This window comes from Leuciscus leuciscus (assembly GCF_965113295.1).
Source record: "Leuciscus leuciscus genome assembly, chromosome: 9".
Taxonomy (NCBI): Eukaryota; Metazoa; Chordata; class Actinopteri; order Cypriniformes; family Leuciscidae; genus Leuciscus; species Leuciscus leuciscus.
The window spans coordinates 6,600,515-6,615,921 of NC_138733.1; the positions used below are offsets into that span (position 1 = coordinate 6,600,515).

Genomic DNA, 15,407 nt, shown 5'->3' on the forward strand with positions numbered 1-15,407 from the left:
TGTAAACGGCAGGAGTAACTATGACTCTCAATTTTCCCCGACACAGAGCAGATCGGCACACAACAAAAACTGCAGTTCGGATGTTCCCATTTTTGAAATTCCAACATTCGTGACATTTTAATTAAAACAAATACACTAAAGTTTGATCAGAAATAAGAATTTTATTATAATAAGCGAACATTAACAGTTACCTCAGAGATCACCTACCGCTGCAGAGGTGTACGGAAGTGAAAAGCGGAAATGCTTAGACCTGTTTTCCGGTTCAAACGCTGGGCGCTCTGCATAACCCCTATTGGTTGAGCAAATTTGGGGGGCAAGGTGTTAGAAACTCTATAAAAGTTAAAAGTAGGTTGTTATACGTTTTGTTATAGTTCCCATTACATTTCATTTAACAAGCTGAGACAAACCTTTGAAATCTATTTTAAAATGTTTCTGCCTCAGAATTAGAACAGTTTTAGAAAATGTATTATGCCTAATGTGAACGTGAGAAATTTGTATATGAAAAATATCTTTAATGTATTGAATGAAAGTGAAAGCTACATGACAAGTCGGAAAGTTACAACTTCCAAACAACTTCCACAAAACTAATAGTCGGGGAGCCAAAGTCTCAAAAATGGGTTGAACCTGACATGGTCTGCTATACTTTTTATTTGTGTTTTTTTCTGTTAACTTTGACCCTAACAACCAATAAGTGGATGGTCTGCTCTGGCGGAAATATTGCGAATTTTTATTTTAGCCATTTTAGTGTATGCACACTTTATTTTTTATCAGAAAAATGTGAAAAAAAAAAAAAATTCCACATATCCTCAGTGGGTTGGGTAGGCTGTCAATAAATGCATTCCAGATATACAGAAAACTAACTCTTAAAACATTTCTACATGATTTTGCATCAATTTAATGCAAGAAAATTAGCCGTTTTCACACTTTTTTCCAATATTTCCATCTTTACTTCATTGGCAATCAACTATTCCCCCAAGTTATGACATCAGTCAATATGTCATTCTTTTCACCAAACAGAATACTCATTCCACAGAAAAAAATCATAACAATCCAACCAAAATCAATGGATCTGTGATGATTTCACTACTAGTTGATCAACAGGCTCAGAACCTCAATAGAATTTTAGGGAAAAGGTAACTGTTAATGTTCATATTACCATTCTTTTCCCATTCTTTTCTACTCTCAAAATTCTGAAAAACATGCTGGATATTTAACATCATGGCACACTTATGCACACACACTTGATCTTAGTAATATGAATGAGTTTGTTTGGAACAACCAACCAACGGTTACCAATGGACTTCGAAGCTGCTCATCATTGTCTGTGGTATGTGACAGTATATGGATATTGTAATGGTAATTAACTGAAAGGCCAGTTTTCAAACAAGTATATTTCTGATGATTCCTCATTCCAAACGTATCCCTGTAGCAGCAGCATTCCTTCTCTTCTAGTTTACTTAGCTAGCTTTAGCCGTTTTAGCTAATTTCTGTGGTTTCTTTAAACAGCCATAACTCCTCACAGGAATGGGGTAGACTTCTTTTTTAAATGCTCAGAACAGTGTTAATTTTGTTGACACTATAATTTCCGTCATTATTTTCATCAACAACATTTTTTTGTCATTGACATTCACGAAAGTGTCAATAAATTTTCCTCATAGTTGTCGTCAGTAAATGGGGTAATTTTAAGTAAGTGTTAATGCCCTTCGAGGTGTCCATTGTCAGGTATTAATGGACGACGGCGAGGCGTGAACCGCCAAATGGTTCACTTGCCAAATAACACATTTTTAAAACATTAGTTTATATTTTAATTAGTTTTACAATCGAAATCTAAAGTTTTTACAAACAATAACTTGGTATCCATGGTTACGCTTGACGGTTTATTTAGCAACCGGAGTATAGTCCGCTCAGCTCGTAGAACCCTTCAGTTTACTGCCTGTTGCTATGGTTACTCACAGCTGATGTAGCCAGCGCATTTATTTATTAATTTCGAATGGTAAACAGTCAGTTTCACCAGAACTCCTTTACTAGGTGTCCTCTATCACTTTTTAATGGACACCCTGCAGCCAATCAGAATCAAGTATTCACCCAGACCATGGTATAATATACTGCAACCAACAGAAAGGATGATGTCTCATACAGACTTGACAATCAGCTGAAAGCTCAATGTGACTTTCTGGGGAGGAATCCTTTGTTGCACACACAAACTACACAAATCGTAAAACTGTTGACCAGAAGAGGAAAAAAAGTTTACTTTGAAACAGAACTTAATCCAGAGCCAGACAGCAGCAGCAGGCCTACTAAAAAAAACATGGATGTCAATGCCTCAGCCCATCAAACACAAGGAAGAGTGCTTCATTTGTGGAAGAGCATGCACGACCAGAGGGAATAAATCCCCCATTTTGATCGCCACTTATTACAGACAGAATGCAGCATGGGAAAAAGCAAACTAACTTGAAGATGAAGAGATACTACACAAGATGCATGGTCCTGATGGAAACAGGTGTACTGATATGATTGTTGAGGACTTCCGATACCACAAGGAATGCATGACCAACTACCTGACAAAGCGTCTTCGTTCACAGGAAAAGACTAGTACTGCCACCACTCATAAGATGCTGCACTGAACCAACTCATATCTCGGATAGATGAGCCCCTTTTCAAAGTGAATGCCGTATTCTTCGTTACAGCTTATAGACCTCTTTAATATTGCAGACAGAGATATGTGTAGGTTCATTAATATATCTGTTTATGAAATAACAGGTTTTATAACTAAACAAACTAAAGATAAAACACCCTCCATATAAAATTTTAAAACAGATGTTTCATAAATAGACAAATAATTGATAGTTGTTTTTCTTACATTTGTTTCCAGACTCTTTTTAAATGTTGGTATTTCTTTGAGTAAGCGTTCAATCAAAGAATAATTCAATAATTTTCTTGTTTTCCAACATATAAAACACAAATATTGTGGCATTTCATAGAAACATTGGTTTATTAGTTAACTAACTACACAAAGTTTACTTGAAAGTTTGGGATCTGATGAAAACATTTGCTCACTGTGACACAGAACAATGCTTTTTAATATGATACACTAGATTATTTGATTGGGTGAAACTCTTCTCACACTGAGTACAGTCGTACGGCTTTTCTCCAGTATGAACTCGCTCGTGTGCTTTCAGAGATCCAGACTGAGAAAAACACTTGTCACAATATGAGCACTTGTAAGGTTTTTCTCCAGTATGATGTCGCTCATGTAATTTCAGGGTTCCAGACTGAGTGAAACTCTTGTCACAATATGAGCACTTGTAAGGTCTTTCTCCAGTATGAATTCGCTCATGTAATTCAAGAGATCTTGAGTGAGTGAAACTCTTGTCACAATGTAAGCACTTGTAAGGTCTTTCTCCAGTATGAATTCGCTCATGTAATTCCAGACATCTTGACCGAGTGAAACTCTTGTCACAATATGAGCACTTGTAAGGTTTTTCTCCAGTATGAATTCGTTGGTGCCGTTTCAGATCACCAGCTGTAGTAAAGCTCTTCCCACAGTCAAAGCACACATGATCTCTCACTTCATTGTGTGTTTTCTGGTGCAGTTTACAAGTGATCAGCCGTGAAAAGCTCTTTCCACAGAGAGAACACACATGAGGCCTCTCATCTGAATGAACTATCAAGTGTTTTTTTAGATTTGATGATGAAATAAAATCTTTATCACACTGATCACATTTAAATGGCTTTTCTCCAGAGTGAACGCGCAGATGATACTTGAGATTAGTTAAACATGTGAAACACTTCTCACACTGAGTGCATGTATACGGTTTCTCTCCAGTGTGAATTCTCATGTGTCTGTTAAGGTCTCCTTTCTTTGTGAAACTCTTTCCACACTGAGTGCAGGTGTGCGTCTTTTTTGCCTTTGTTCTTTGAATTTTAAAGTTACGATGTTGTTCCTCCTCTTCATTCAGTTCTTGTCTTTGCTCTTTCACTCTCACCTGGTCTAAAATACAAAAATACAGTTCGAATCAGTTCAAGTGAACCCTTATTTAATAGCAGAAAGCAACAGAGATCAGGTTTCAGATCTTTCATATGGCAAAGGTTCCCTGTACGAAAAAGAAGTGTACCTCAAGTTATTTTAATGAATTATACTTAAAGCTGCAGTCCGTAACTTTTTTGTGTTAAAAATTATCCAAAATAATAATAATTAAAAAAAAACTTAACCAGCCAGTGTTCAAAACTCTCTGCTTGCCTTAGCTCGATTCAAATCGGTTAGCTCTTAATAATGATTTTAATTCCAGTGGTACTGGTGGATTTCCGCGGGAAATTCGAGCATGTCTTTGCGTCATTACGTCACATCTGTACACATAAAGAAGGAGTCCCGGATAGTAGGCTATATTGCGTGTGAGGATGTTCGAGGTGGAGACTTATAACCTTTTCTCACAGCACTTGAAATAATTAAACTTATAGCGGATCCAGAATGTTTCAAACGACAATCACCAGTGACAACTGGAGATTCAGCAGTTGTAAAACCCAAAAGACTTCGGAGTGGCAAAAAAAAAAAAAAAAAAAAAAAAGAAGAGACTGCAACCGGGCCCATGCGAAAACAAGGATAAACATCGGCAGGGCTTTTGAAAGATTGCGTGAACTCAGTGTTTTAAAGGGGTTCAAAACGGACGCAGAGACGGCTTATTTTTGCAAGACAGGTAAGACATTTCAATTGTTTAATTACGTAACAGTAGCGCACTTGTTCGCTTAATTTACACAGTTACGGAGTTTCCTTTGTTGTGCCTTTCTCGTTTTGCTATTATGGTAAATATTATTTTGGTAAATATGGTATGGTAAATTATTTTGTGCTAGATATGAGAGGGAGCATCTCTACTCCAAGAAAATCAAACCTGCCTCCTCCATTGTCAAGTATTGGATCTGAATCAGATCGGTAAAGTGAAAATTTTCCTGACGTAAGATGTTTAGGCCTATATTATGTTATATTATAACACGTTTATGCATAACATGGATTCCGTTCATACACCGTTTATTTCATAGCACTATGATTGTTATTTGTTTGTACAAAATAACTGCTCTTCTATGATTTGCACGGTTTGACATGATATGATAAGCGATCGTTAGATTTAATCAGCGCGATTTACTGCAATGCTTTTTTTTTCCTTAGTTGATCAGAAGAAAAGTGGATGTTACTTGTTCAGACGTCATTTTCCGTTGAAAATTCTACTATTGGTCATACTTCCAAAAAGTAAATTCTGTGATTCTGAATGCCCGTATCCACACCGGCGCAGTGATTGACAGCCGCACATTCACCTCAACACATTGGATTCATCCGCGCTGTTTCATGCCGATGTACAACCCACGCAAAGTTGATAATTCCGCAAATAACTGCAATTGCAGATTTCGAACAGAGATGGCGACAAAGAGGAAAAGCTATGGACTGCAGCTTTAAGTAATGTTCAAGTATATTTTAAGTATACTTTATGAAGTACGTACTAATGTCAATGTAGTAGTAGTATACTTGTAAGTGTATTATTTCAATAATGCTTGGGACTAAATTCTTAAAAAAAAAAGAAAAAGATTTGAAGTAAATTCCTGTGTACACTACCAGTGGACTAGCCTACACAAACATTCAGATACTCAGAAGTAGGAAAATAGCCAGTTTTCTTTATAAACCATTATTTTCAGTATGTAAAACTATGTGAAAAAGTATTTAATAGGCTACTCAATTAAAAGATTAAAAAACTTCAAGCCAAGTATACTTAGAATACTTATTAATACTTTTAAGTATATCTCGATCAAAAGATTGAGTCCTATAGTCCAAATATAGTTATGAGTTAAGTATACTTAAGTGCAATTTTAAGTACAAAATAAGTAGTCTTAAAAATAATATGTTCTTTTTTTTTAAAGAAGTATAAAAATAGCACACTTGAATAAACTTATTTTTAAGGATTGTTCTGTCATTCATTTGTTAATATAGTTCAACTTCAAATGTGTTTGACAACTGCTATATACAAGGTTATGATCATTTAGATGCATTTCTCTATCATTTCTCATTCATATACTGCTTATTAAGTCTTATATATCTACCAAAGAAGTCAACAACGAAGAATCAAGAATGGACACCAACCTTTTTGTTCCTCAGTATCTTCATGTTTTATTCTGGATGGTTCTGGATCACTCATGTCTTCAATCTCCTCTTTAATAAACTCCATCTTTAACAGTCACACAGATTTCAGCTGCTACTCCTGGAGTTTGTCCTTCTCTTGTAGGATGATGGGAATATTCCCAGTATTTATTGGTGAATTGTTGTGGGATGGACATCAGATCTGCCAAATTCAAAGATAAGTTATTTAATTACTTTACTTACATTTAAATTAATTGAACATGTTTCTGATATAAATATGTTTCTGATATAAATATAAATAATTTAATGCAGTTATATATCGGTTGCATTTAAAACAAGGTTTGTTTAATTATTGTCCAAAGACAGCGAAACAACAGGACCTTCATGTTAAACTGCTGCTGAAAAGCCTCTTTTGTCTCCAATAGTTCCCTGTTTTCACCTCATTCATTGTAGTAATGTCGGGATCTTCTGTAAAGTGGCACATTAAGCTCATTTTATTGGTGTCAATAGACTAAAACTAAGTCTGTGGAAAAACTCTCTGCCAACATAATAACACTCTAATTAAAAATAAACTGGGACACACAACACATTTCATAACATTAGTAACGTTACCTAAACACGTAAATTCTCGAGTTGTTTAATGTTAAACTCTGTAATCTGGAAACATCGCTCACCTGCAGACTGGAAATATACGGCATCCGAAGAAAATAATCCACATTTGTCCTTCATTCACGATCGTTAACAGCGTCACTTTCAGCCTCGACTGGTTAAAGTTTCAGCTCGTCTCTCTCGTGCCTGCCTCTCTGTTCTGCGCATCCTCAGTGCGCAGAGTGTCATGTTTCTTAAAGGGGCCGCATATTCTTAAGTAAATCACTTTTCATCACTGATACGGAGCAAATACACTATCGTCAGACTTATGACTTCGACAGTCTAGTCACCTGAACTGGGTTAATCAAACCTTATCAATACCAACAAAAATCTATCTTTTTGTAGAAAGACTTGAATGTGTCTAAAAATTAAAGTTACCCAATAATAACTTGTTTATGGAGCTGTTACATACAATACATTTCATAATGTGAAATGATTTTCTGATTTATCTTTTAAGACAATTAAAGATACAATCATGCTTAATAAATCATGTACATTTAAATTTGACAGAGGTAAGTCTTAATATAGTAGAAAACATATTAAAGTTAATGAAATATAAACCTCCTGGTTTTGATGAACTGGATGTCAAGCTATTAAAGATGGTTGCTGATGTGATTACTATGCCTATATGTCATATTATTAATTTAAGTTTAGAAAAATGTGTTTTTCCTGCTAACTGGAAAAAAGCTTAAATTGTGCCTCTTCCAAAAAATAAAAAGGAACATTTCTCTGAGAAAAATAGCAGACCTATAAGTATTCTGCCAATTTTGAGTAAGATTACGGAGAATTTTTTTTTTTTTTTTTATCAAATTAATTTGTATTTCTCCAAAATGGGTTGAATTCACTCTATCAACATGCTTATAAGAAAGGGCACCCTACAACGACAGCCTTAGCTCAGATGACGGATGATTGTTTGCATGAAATTGACGATAGAAAATTAGACTCGATAGATCTGAGTGCAGCATTTGATTTAATTGATTATGATCTATTATTGGAAAAATTAAGTTGTTATGGATTTGAAAGGTGTGCAATCCAATGGATCTATAGTTATAATAGGGAGTTTAATACTGTTTAATGGTAGTTACTCTGAGACAAAGGTTCTGCGTTGCGGGGTGCCTCAAGGGAGTTGCCTTGGACCACTTATTTTCTATTTATATTAATGATTTGTCTTTTATTTTTAGGTGTGCCACTATTGCCCTATATGCAGATGACTTGACTATTTTTGTGTCTGATTATGACTCTACCAGACACTGTATTAAATAATGAACTAAAATTAATTGAAAATTGGAACAGAGAAAATAAGTTAATTATTAAAGTTGCGAAGAGTAAATGTATGATGTTGGGATCTAATCATATTTGAAAAGATTCCCCTGCTCTGAACTTGTCAGTTGGTGGTTTGATCATTGAACAAGTGGCGGAGGCCAAATTGCTCGGCGTGATTGTGGACAGCAGGCTGACCTGGAACGCTCAGATAAAACTAATATTGAATAAAATGGGCAGGAGTATGGCTGCAGTTCGCCATTGCAGAAAATGCATACCGATTCGTTTACGGAAAACTTTGGTGGAATCAATAGTTTTGTGTCATCTGGACTATTGTTCCATCATTTGGGCTTCAACTACAGAGAATAATTTAAACAGATTACAGATTGCACAAAATAAAGCATCTCGGCTTGTTCTAAACTGTTCTTTCAGAGCAAGTATCAGGGACATACACAATCAGTTAGCATGGCTTCATGTAAGAAGCAGAATTAATTATTCTCTTATTAAATTCTTAAAAAATATAATTATTACAAAAGCACCTGAAATGATTTATAAAAGACTGACTTTCTTCAGTGACGTTCATACTTATTCCACTCGCTAATCAAGTGAAGGGGGTTTCTTGTTACCTGCCGGTCGAACAAATCAACTTCAAAGAACATCGTGTTATAGAGCAATGGTGGCATGAAACTTGCTCCCGCTATTTTTGGTCTCAGAGAGTCACAATGTTAGTTTTTCCAAAAGATTGAGACTGTATTTATTTACTTTGGAGTAACTGTAATTATGTAATTAATAATGACTGTATAATGAGCTATGGCAATTGAAATGTGATTTTTTATATTTTATATTATACCCCGAGAGTGGTAATATTTTGTACATAGAAGAGCTTATATTGTTATGTTTAGTGTATATGTGTTGTGTGTGTGTGTGTGTGTGTGTGTGTGTGTGTGTTTGTGTGTGTGTGTGTGTGTGTGTGTGTGTGTGTGTGTGTGTGTGTGTGTGTGTGTGTGTGTGTGTGTGTGTGTGTGTGTGTGTGTGTGTGTGTGTGAGAGAGTTAGACGACTTAGATGATGTTGTGTGCACTTCTGTATTTGTCTTCATTGTTGTACAGCTTTGATGTTAATATTTTGGGAAAAATTGTTAAGACCCCAGGAAGAATAGCTGCTGCTTAATGGAGTAGCTAATGGGGATCTAAATAATAAACAATAAACAATAATGCGATCATGCTCATAGACGGAAAAACAGCACTTTTGCTTGTAAATGTTGCTTGATTTTATGATGCTTGCTTGTATTGATCCTACATCAGATAATTATTTTTTAAAAATTATAAATTTTTTGGTCCCTACATCTTACAGGTATCAGTAACAAGATAGTGAGACGGGAGAGAGATAAATTACACTAAATTACTTTGGTGGAAACTAAATAGAATCATTCTCACTTAACAAATGTGACAAACACATTAATTTATCAACTTTTTTTCTAAATGTCCTCTTTTGAACTAAAAGCCTGAAAGAGTTGTTTTGTGCAGTCTTGTGACCACAAATAAACAGGAGCAAACACGGTTGAATAAGTACATCTTCTTTAATGTGAAACGACGATAAATTCAATTTGATACGATCTGTTGATAGCCCTTGTGGCCCGACTGATAGACTGGTTTATGTTTTTTAGACATAAACTTTTTTATGTCTAAAAAATACATAAATAACTGATAGATATTTACACTGCAATAATTATTATCTGAAGCTTCAAATACCACTCGTTTAGTGCCCTGATCAGACGGCAAACAAGTCTTTCTAGTTCTCAAAAAAAATCACAAAATTCACAAAGATATGCAATTAAATTGTTTATGTCAACAGGTTCCACCTAACTGGGTTACGTTAAACACACATAATTTGTTCATGTAACTTCAACACCATGGAATTAAGTCATTTTAAGCGACCCATTTTAGTAGTAGTGAATTTTTAAAGGCTCTCTGACATTATTCAGGTATTCATATTTTTTATATTCATTCATCCATTAAAGGTACAATATGTAAGAATTTTGTAATAAAATATCTCAAAATCACTTGAACAGTGTGATTTATTTCCTGCAGTTGTGTACTTACAATATCCCAAAAGTTCCCTGTTCCCCCAAAAGTAATTTCAGAGAAATACAAATTTTAAATAGTTGTCCGTCCCGGAACATTTTTTCACTTGTCGCCTGTCACTAACGTAAAATATCTGCGTTCTCCCTGGTTTCCGCTCGTACTGCCATAGTAACCATGGCGACAGACATGGACAACTGTGTAGTTTGTAATGTATATCTGCACGCTGTTGTTGTTTCGTTCAAACATTATGGACCATGACAAGCAGATTTTAGGGGAAAAATGAGAACTAAAACTGTTTACAATGCGACTGTACGAAGACTAAGACAAACGAGACAAACGCTCTTTCTAAGCGAAAAACTCCATCTCATTTTCTCCTTCAACTTCAAAATCATCTTCCATCATTGTTTAACCTTTTTTTGTTAAAGAGCGTTTGTACTTCCGCCGGCGTGACCTTTCAACGCGATGACGTAGTTCCCTGTCCGTTTGTTGATCAGCTCAATCCGAACTATTGAAGGTAAAAAGTCTAAAAAAAATTTTTTTTAAATGAAAATGACCTATCGTTTCGCTAGATAACAACCTCTTCTTCAGCTGTGATCGCGCACAGCCCATTTAAACACTTCAAAGACTTTTGAAACTGCATTGATTTGGACTTAAAAACGATGGTATCCAATGAAGTCCATTGTTAGACGAAAAATCCAGAAATGTTTTCCTCAAAAAACATAATTTCTCTCCCACTGAGGAAAGAAAGACATGGATATCTTGGATGGCATTGGGGTAAGTAAATTATTAGGACATTTTCATTTTGGGGTGAACTAATCCTTTAACTATGCATTTAATTAGTTTTGTGAATTTGTGTGTTTTGTCAGGCTGTGAGGAAATATAGAGCTGACTATCATCAATTTAACAGTGAAAGCTAATGCCAACATTCCTAATGATATCTCCAAAGGGTTGCATATACAGGGTGAAAAGCAACGGTCCTAGTACTGAGCCTTGCTGTACTCCATACTGAACTTGTGATCGATATGACACTTTTTCGTATACTGCTACAAATGAATGACGGTAAGATAATTACGTGATAAGTTTAAGTATAGTGATAAGCATCAGATAGGTATTTGAACCATGCCAATGCAACTGCAAACATAATTTTCGAGCCTATTCAAAAGAATGTTGTTGTCGACTATATCAAAAGCAGCGCTTGGGTCCAGTAATACTAATAGAGAGATGCAACCACGATTGGATGACAAGAGTTATTTGTAGCTCTAATGAGAGCAGTCTCAGTACATGATGTAGTCTAAATCCTGACTAGAAAATCCTCGCAGAGACCATTTATTTCTAAGAAGGAACATAGTTGTGAGGATATTGCCTAGTATTCTAGTATTTTTGACAGAAAAGGAAGATTCAAAATTGGATTGTAGATAACTAATTCAAGTTGTGCTTCAAGAGGATCTTCGACTTCTCTTTCGAAGAAGCATCTCTTTCAGTAGCTTAGGCGGTATAGAGTCTAACATAATACATGTTGCTGATATAGATGATTTAGCATGTTTAGACAGTTCTTCCTCGCCTATGGAAAATAATTTAAAGTTTTTTCAAGGTTTTTTATGAAATTCAAATTTTTATCTGTATATCCTTTATATTTGTACAATTTACTGCAGTAGTAAGACCTGAACCTTTGGTTGACAATAATACTGTGTGTCAAACATATTTATCACAGTATTAAGATAGTATGTCTAAACTCATTAATGTGATTAAAACTATTTTACTCATTCTCTGTGTTCATTAATCAGATTGCTCAAGACAAGATGTTTCTGTGTTATTTTTTAATAATTACTATCAGAAAACAATATACACCATAGTAAATGGACATATCCACTGCATGGAATGGCTCACTTTTGGGGTGTTTTCCACTGTGTTCAGTTCCTAGTACCTTTACTTTTAGTACAGCCTTGATTGAGGTTCCAAGCGAGACGTACCGATACAAAATTGTGACGTGCAAACACTGCAGATCATTGATTGGTCAGAATAATACTATGCAATACTAATAAGAGACAATACTCTGCTTTTAGTATAAACTCCATATTTTATCTCAGAGAATTTACCTGAATGCATTTGACATGAAAACAAATTTTGCTCACTTGCAACATTTTTTCAAGTGTCAAGGCCTGATTAACGTCTAAAACTCTTCTCACACTGAGTACAGTCGTACGGCTTCTCTCCAGTATGAACTCGCTCGTGTGATTTCAGGTGTTCAGACTGAGTGAAACTGTCACAATATGAGCACTTGTAAGGTTTTTCTCCAGTATGAATTCTTTGGTGCTGTTTCAGATTGTCAGATGTAGTAAAGCTCTTCCCACAGTCACAACATATAATCTCTCACTTCATCATGTGTTTTCTGGTGCTGTTTAAGACTGTCCAGCCTTGAAAAACTCTTTCCACAGAGAGAACACACATAAGGCCTCTCATCTGAATGAAGTTTCAGGTGTTGTTTTAGACTTGATGATGAAATAAAATCTTTACCACACTGATCACATTTAAATGGTTTTTCTCCAGAGTGAATGCGCAGATGATATGTCAAACCTGTTGAATCTTTGAAACTCTTCTCACACTGAATACAGTTGTATGGCTTCTCTCCAGTATGAACTCGTTTGTGTGATTTCAGGTGTTCAGACTGAGAGAAACTCTTGTCACAATATGAGCACTTGTAAGGTCTTTCTCCAGTATGAATTCTTTGGTGCAGTTTCAGATATCCAGCTTTAGTAAAGCTCTTCCCACATTCACAACACACATAATCTCTCACTTCATTATGTGTTTTCTGGTGCCATTTAAAACTGTTCAGTCTTGAAAAACTCTTTCCACAGAGAGAACACACATAAGGCTTCTCACCTGAATGAACTATCAGGTGTTTTTTTAGTTGAGATGATGCATGAAAATCTTTACCACATTGATCACAGTTAAATGGTTTTTCTCCAGAATGAATACGCAGATGATGACTGAGAGTTGATGCTTGAGAAAAACTCTTCTCACACTGAGTACAGTCGTACGGCTTCTCTCCAGTATGAAGTCGCTCATGTTCTTTCAGGGTTCCAGACCGAGTGAAACTCTTGTCACAATATGAGCACTTGTAAGGTTTTTCTCCAGTATGAATTCTTTGGTGCAGTTTCAGATTTTGAGATGTAGTAAATTTCTTCCCACAGTCACGACACACATGATCTCTCACTTCATTTTGTGTTTTCTGGTGCCGTTTAAAATGATCCAGTCTTGAAAATCTCTTTCCAGAGAAACACACATAAGGCCTCTCGCCTGAATGAACTTTCAGGTGTTGTTTCAGATGTGACGCTTGAGAAAAACTCTTTCCACACTGAGTGCATGTATACGGTTTCTCTCCAGTGTGAATTCTCATGTGTCTGTTAAGGTTTATGTTTTGACTGAAACTCTTTCCACACTGAGTGCAGGTTGGCAGCTTTTTGGCTTTTGTTTCTTGAATTTTAAAGTTGTGATGTTCCTCCTTCATTTTCTCCAGTTCTTGTCGTTGCTCTTTCACTTCGATTCGATCTAAAATAAATATCAAATTAAAATCAGTTCAAGTGAACCCTGATTTAACCCCTTAAACCCGAAGTGTACCACCGGCGATGAGAATGTGAGAAAGTCCAAATGTAATAAAATTTATATTTTCTAAAAATTTATAAAGTGTTCTATCAAACAATACCTACCTTTTGACTCTCCTTGCTATAGTTTTGGAGTTATGAGTCTTTAGTTTTGTGTATGTGTAACTCTAAGACGCCCTCAGGGCTTACGGGTTAATAGCAGAAAGCAACAGAGATCTAGTATCAGACCTTTGATGTGCCAAAGTTTAGTTCTGTCATTCTCTTGTTAATATGATCAAAATGAGATTGACAACTGTTATAGCCTATACAAGATTAAAGTACATAAAAGATGACGATTAAAATTATTTAAGCATTTCTATAGAATTTTTCATTTATAGACTGTTTTCATAAACGTATTATTTTACATCCATCAAAGCAGCCAACAATGAAGAATCAAGAATGGACACCAACCTATTTGTTCCTCAGTATCTTCATGTTTTATTCTGGATGGTTCTGGATCACTCATGTCTTCAATCTCCTCTTTAATAAACTCCATCTTTAACAGTCACACAGATTTCAGCTGCTACTCCTGGAGTTTGTCCTTCTCTTGTAGGATGATGGGAATATTCCCAGTATTTATAGGTTAATTGTTGTGTGAGGGGCTTCACTGCAGGTGTGAACTGATCACTGTGTGATACTGACGCCCACAGGACCAGACCTGGAAAAATCAAAGATAAGTTACTGAATAGATACTGGATTACTTTAACAGCAAAACACACGTGGTGCTTCAAATATATTTAGTTCAAATATAGAGCATTTTGAGTTGCATATAGTAGTGTATAAAACAGCTCTAGGTTGCACATTTTTATGTAACCCAGAATATTATAAGGATGAAACAGGGCACATGTTATATTATTATTATATTATATATTAGATGACAGAAATCCACTTAATATGCAATATTCAGACTGAATAGAGGAGGGTTGTAGTAAATTCCTCATGTTGCTTCGTGAGCAAAGTTGTTTTGAAACAACGCCAAAGTCTGGTAACGTTATAAACTGTACAATGACAAACCAAAAACAATTTAAACAACGTTACCGTTCAAATAATATAGTTTTGACAAAACAAAAATTATTATAAAATGATACACCTCACATGTGAGCCTAATTAATGATTATGTAAGTAAAGTTATATGAACAAACTGAAAGAAAATGCAAATTCTCTCTCTGACAGAAGGTGGCGCTTGTGGAAAAGCAGAAATACATCGGTTACTCCTGAACACAAGCAGCGCTGAGCTTATAAACACTACTTTATTAGGCATTACTGAGGAAAGATAAAAGAAGATGCCATTGAAACTTTTATGAAGACAGACATTTCTCTTCAGATATACATTCAAATAAAAACTCCTCAGATCTGCACTAATCACGTGAATGGACTATTTCAGTGTCAGAAAGAGAGTTTGCAGGTGTGGTTTCTGTAGCCTTTAATAGTATTTTTAGTCATGTACTTTAACCTGAAGGGGTAAAACATTAAAAACACAGTGATGCTCCTGTAGTTTGTCTCACACTAATGACGTGCTTGATGTGCCAATTTACAGAAGATCTCAGACATTACCATAATGAATGAGGTGAAAACAGGGACTTATTGAATGAGATAAAGTTGCTTTTCAGCAGCTCAGTTAAACGTGTTTGTTAGACTGTTAATTTGCTAATTG

The 15,407-nt window shown here is 35.4% G+C and overlaps 3 protein-coding genes across 4 annotated transcripts in view; all 3 read right to left on the bottom strand.

Moving 5' to 3' along the window:
* Positions 1 to 15,407, bottom strand: part of LOC309506318 (uncharacterized protein) — a 259,358-nt gene that overhangs the window by 192,930 nt on the left and 51,021 nt on the right. The gene's annotated exons all lie outside the window — the stretch shown is intronic.
* Positions 1 to 15,407, bottom strand: part of LOC309506336 (uncharacterized protein) — a 253,365-nt gene that overhangs the window by 115,826 nt on the left and 122,132 nt on the right. The gene's annotated exons all lie outside the window — the stretch shown is intronic.
* Positions 12,001 to 15,407, bottom strand: part of LOC309506303 (uncharacterized protein) — a 109,620-nt gene continuing 106,213 nt past the window's right edge. The window contains exon 3 of the mRNA XM_082180109.1: positions 12,001 to 13,661. Coding sequence (XP_082036235.1) covers positions 12,466 to 13,661 — 1,196 coding nt within the window. The 3' untranslated portion in view covers positions 12,001 to 12,465. The remainder of the gene's footprint in view (positions 13,662 to 15,407) is intronic.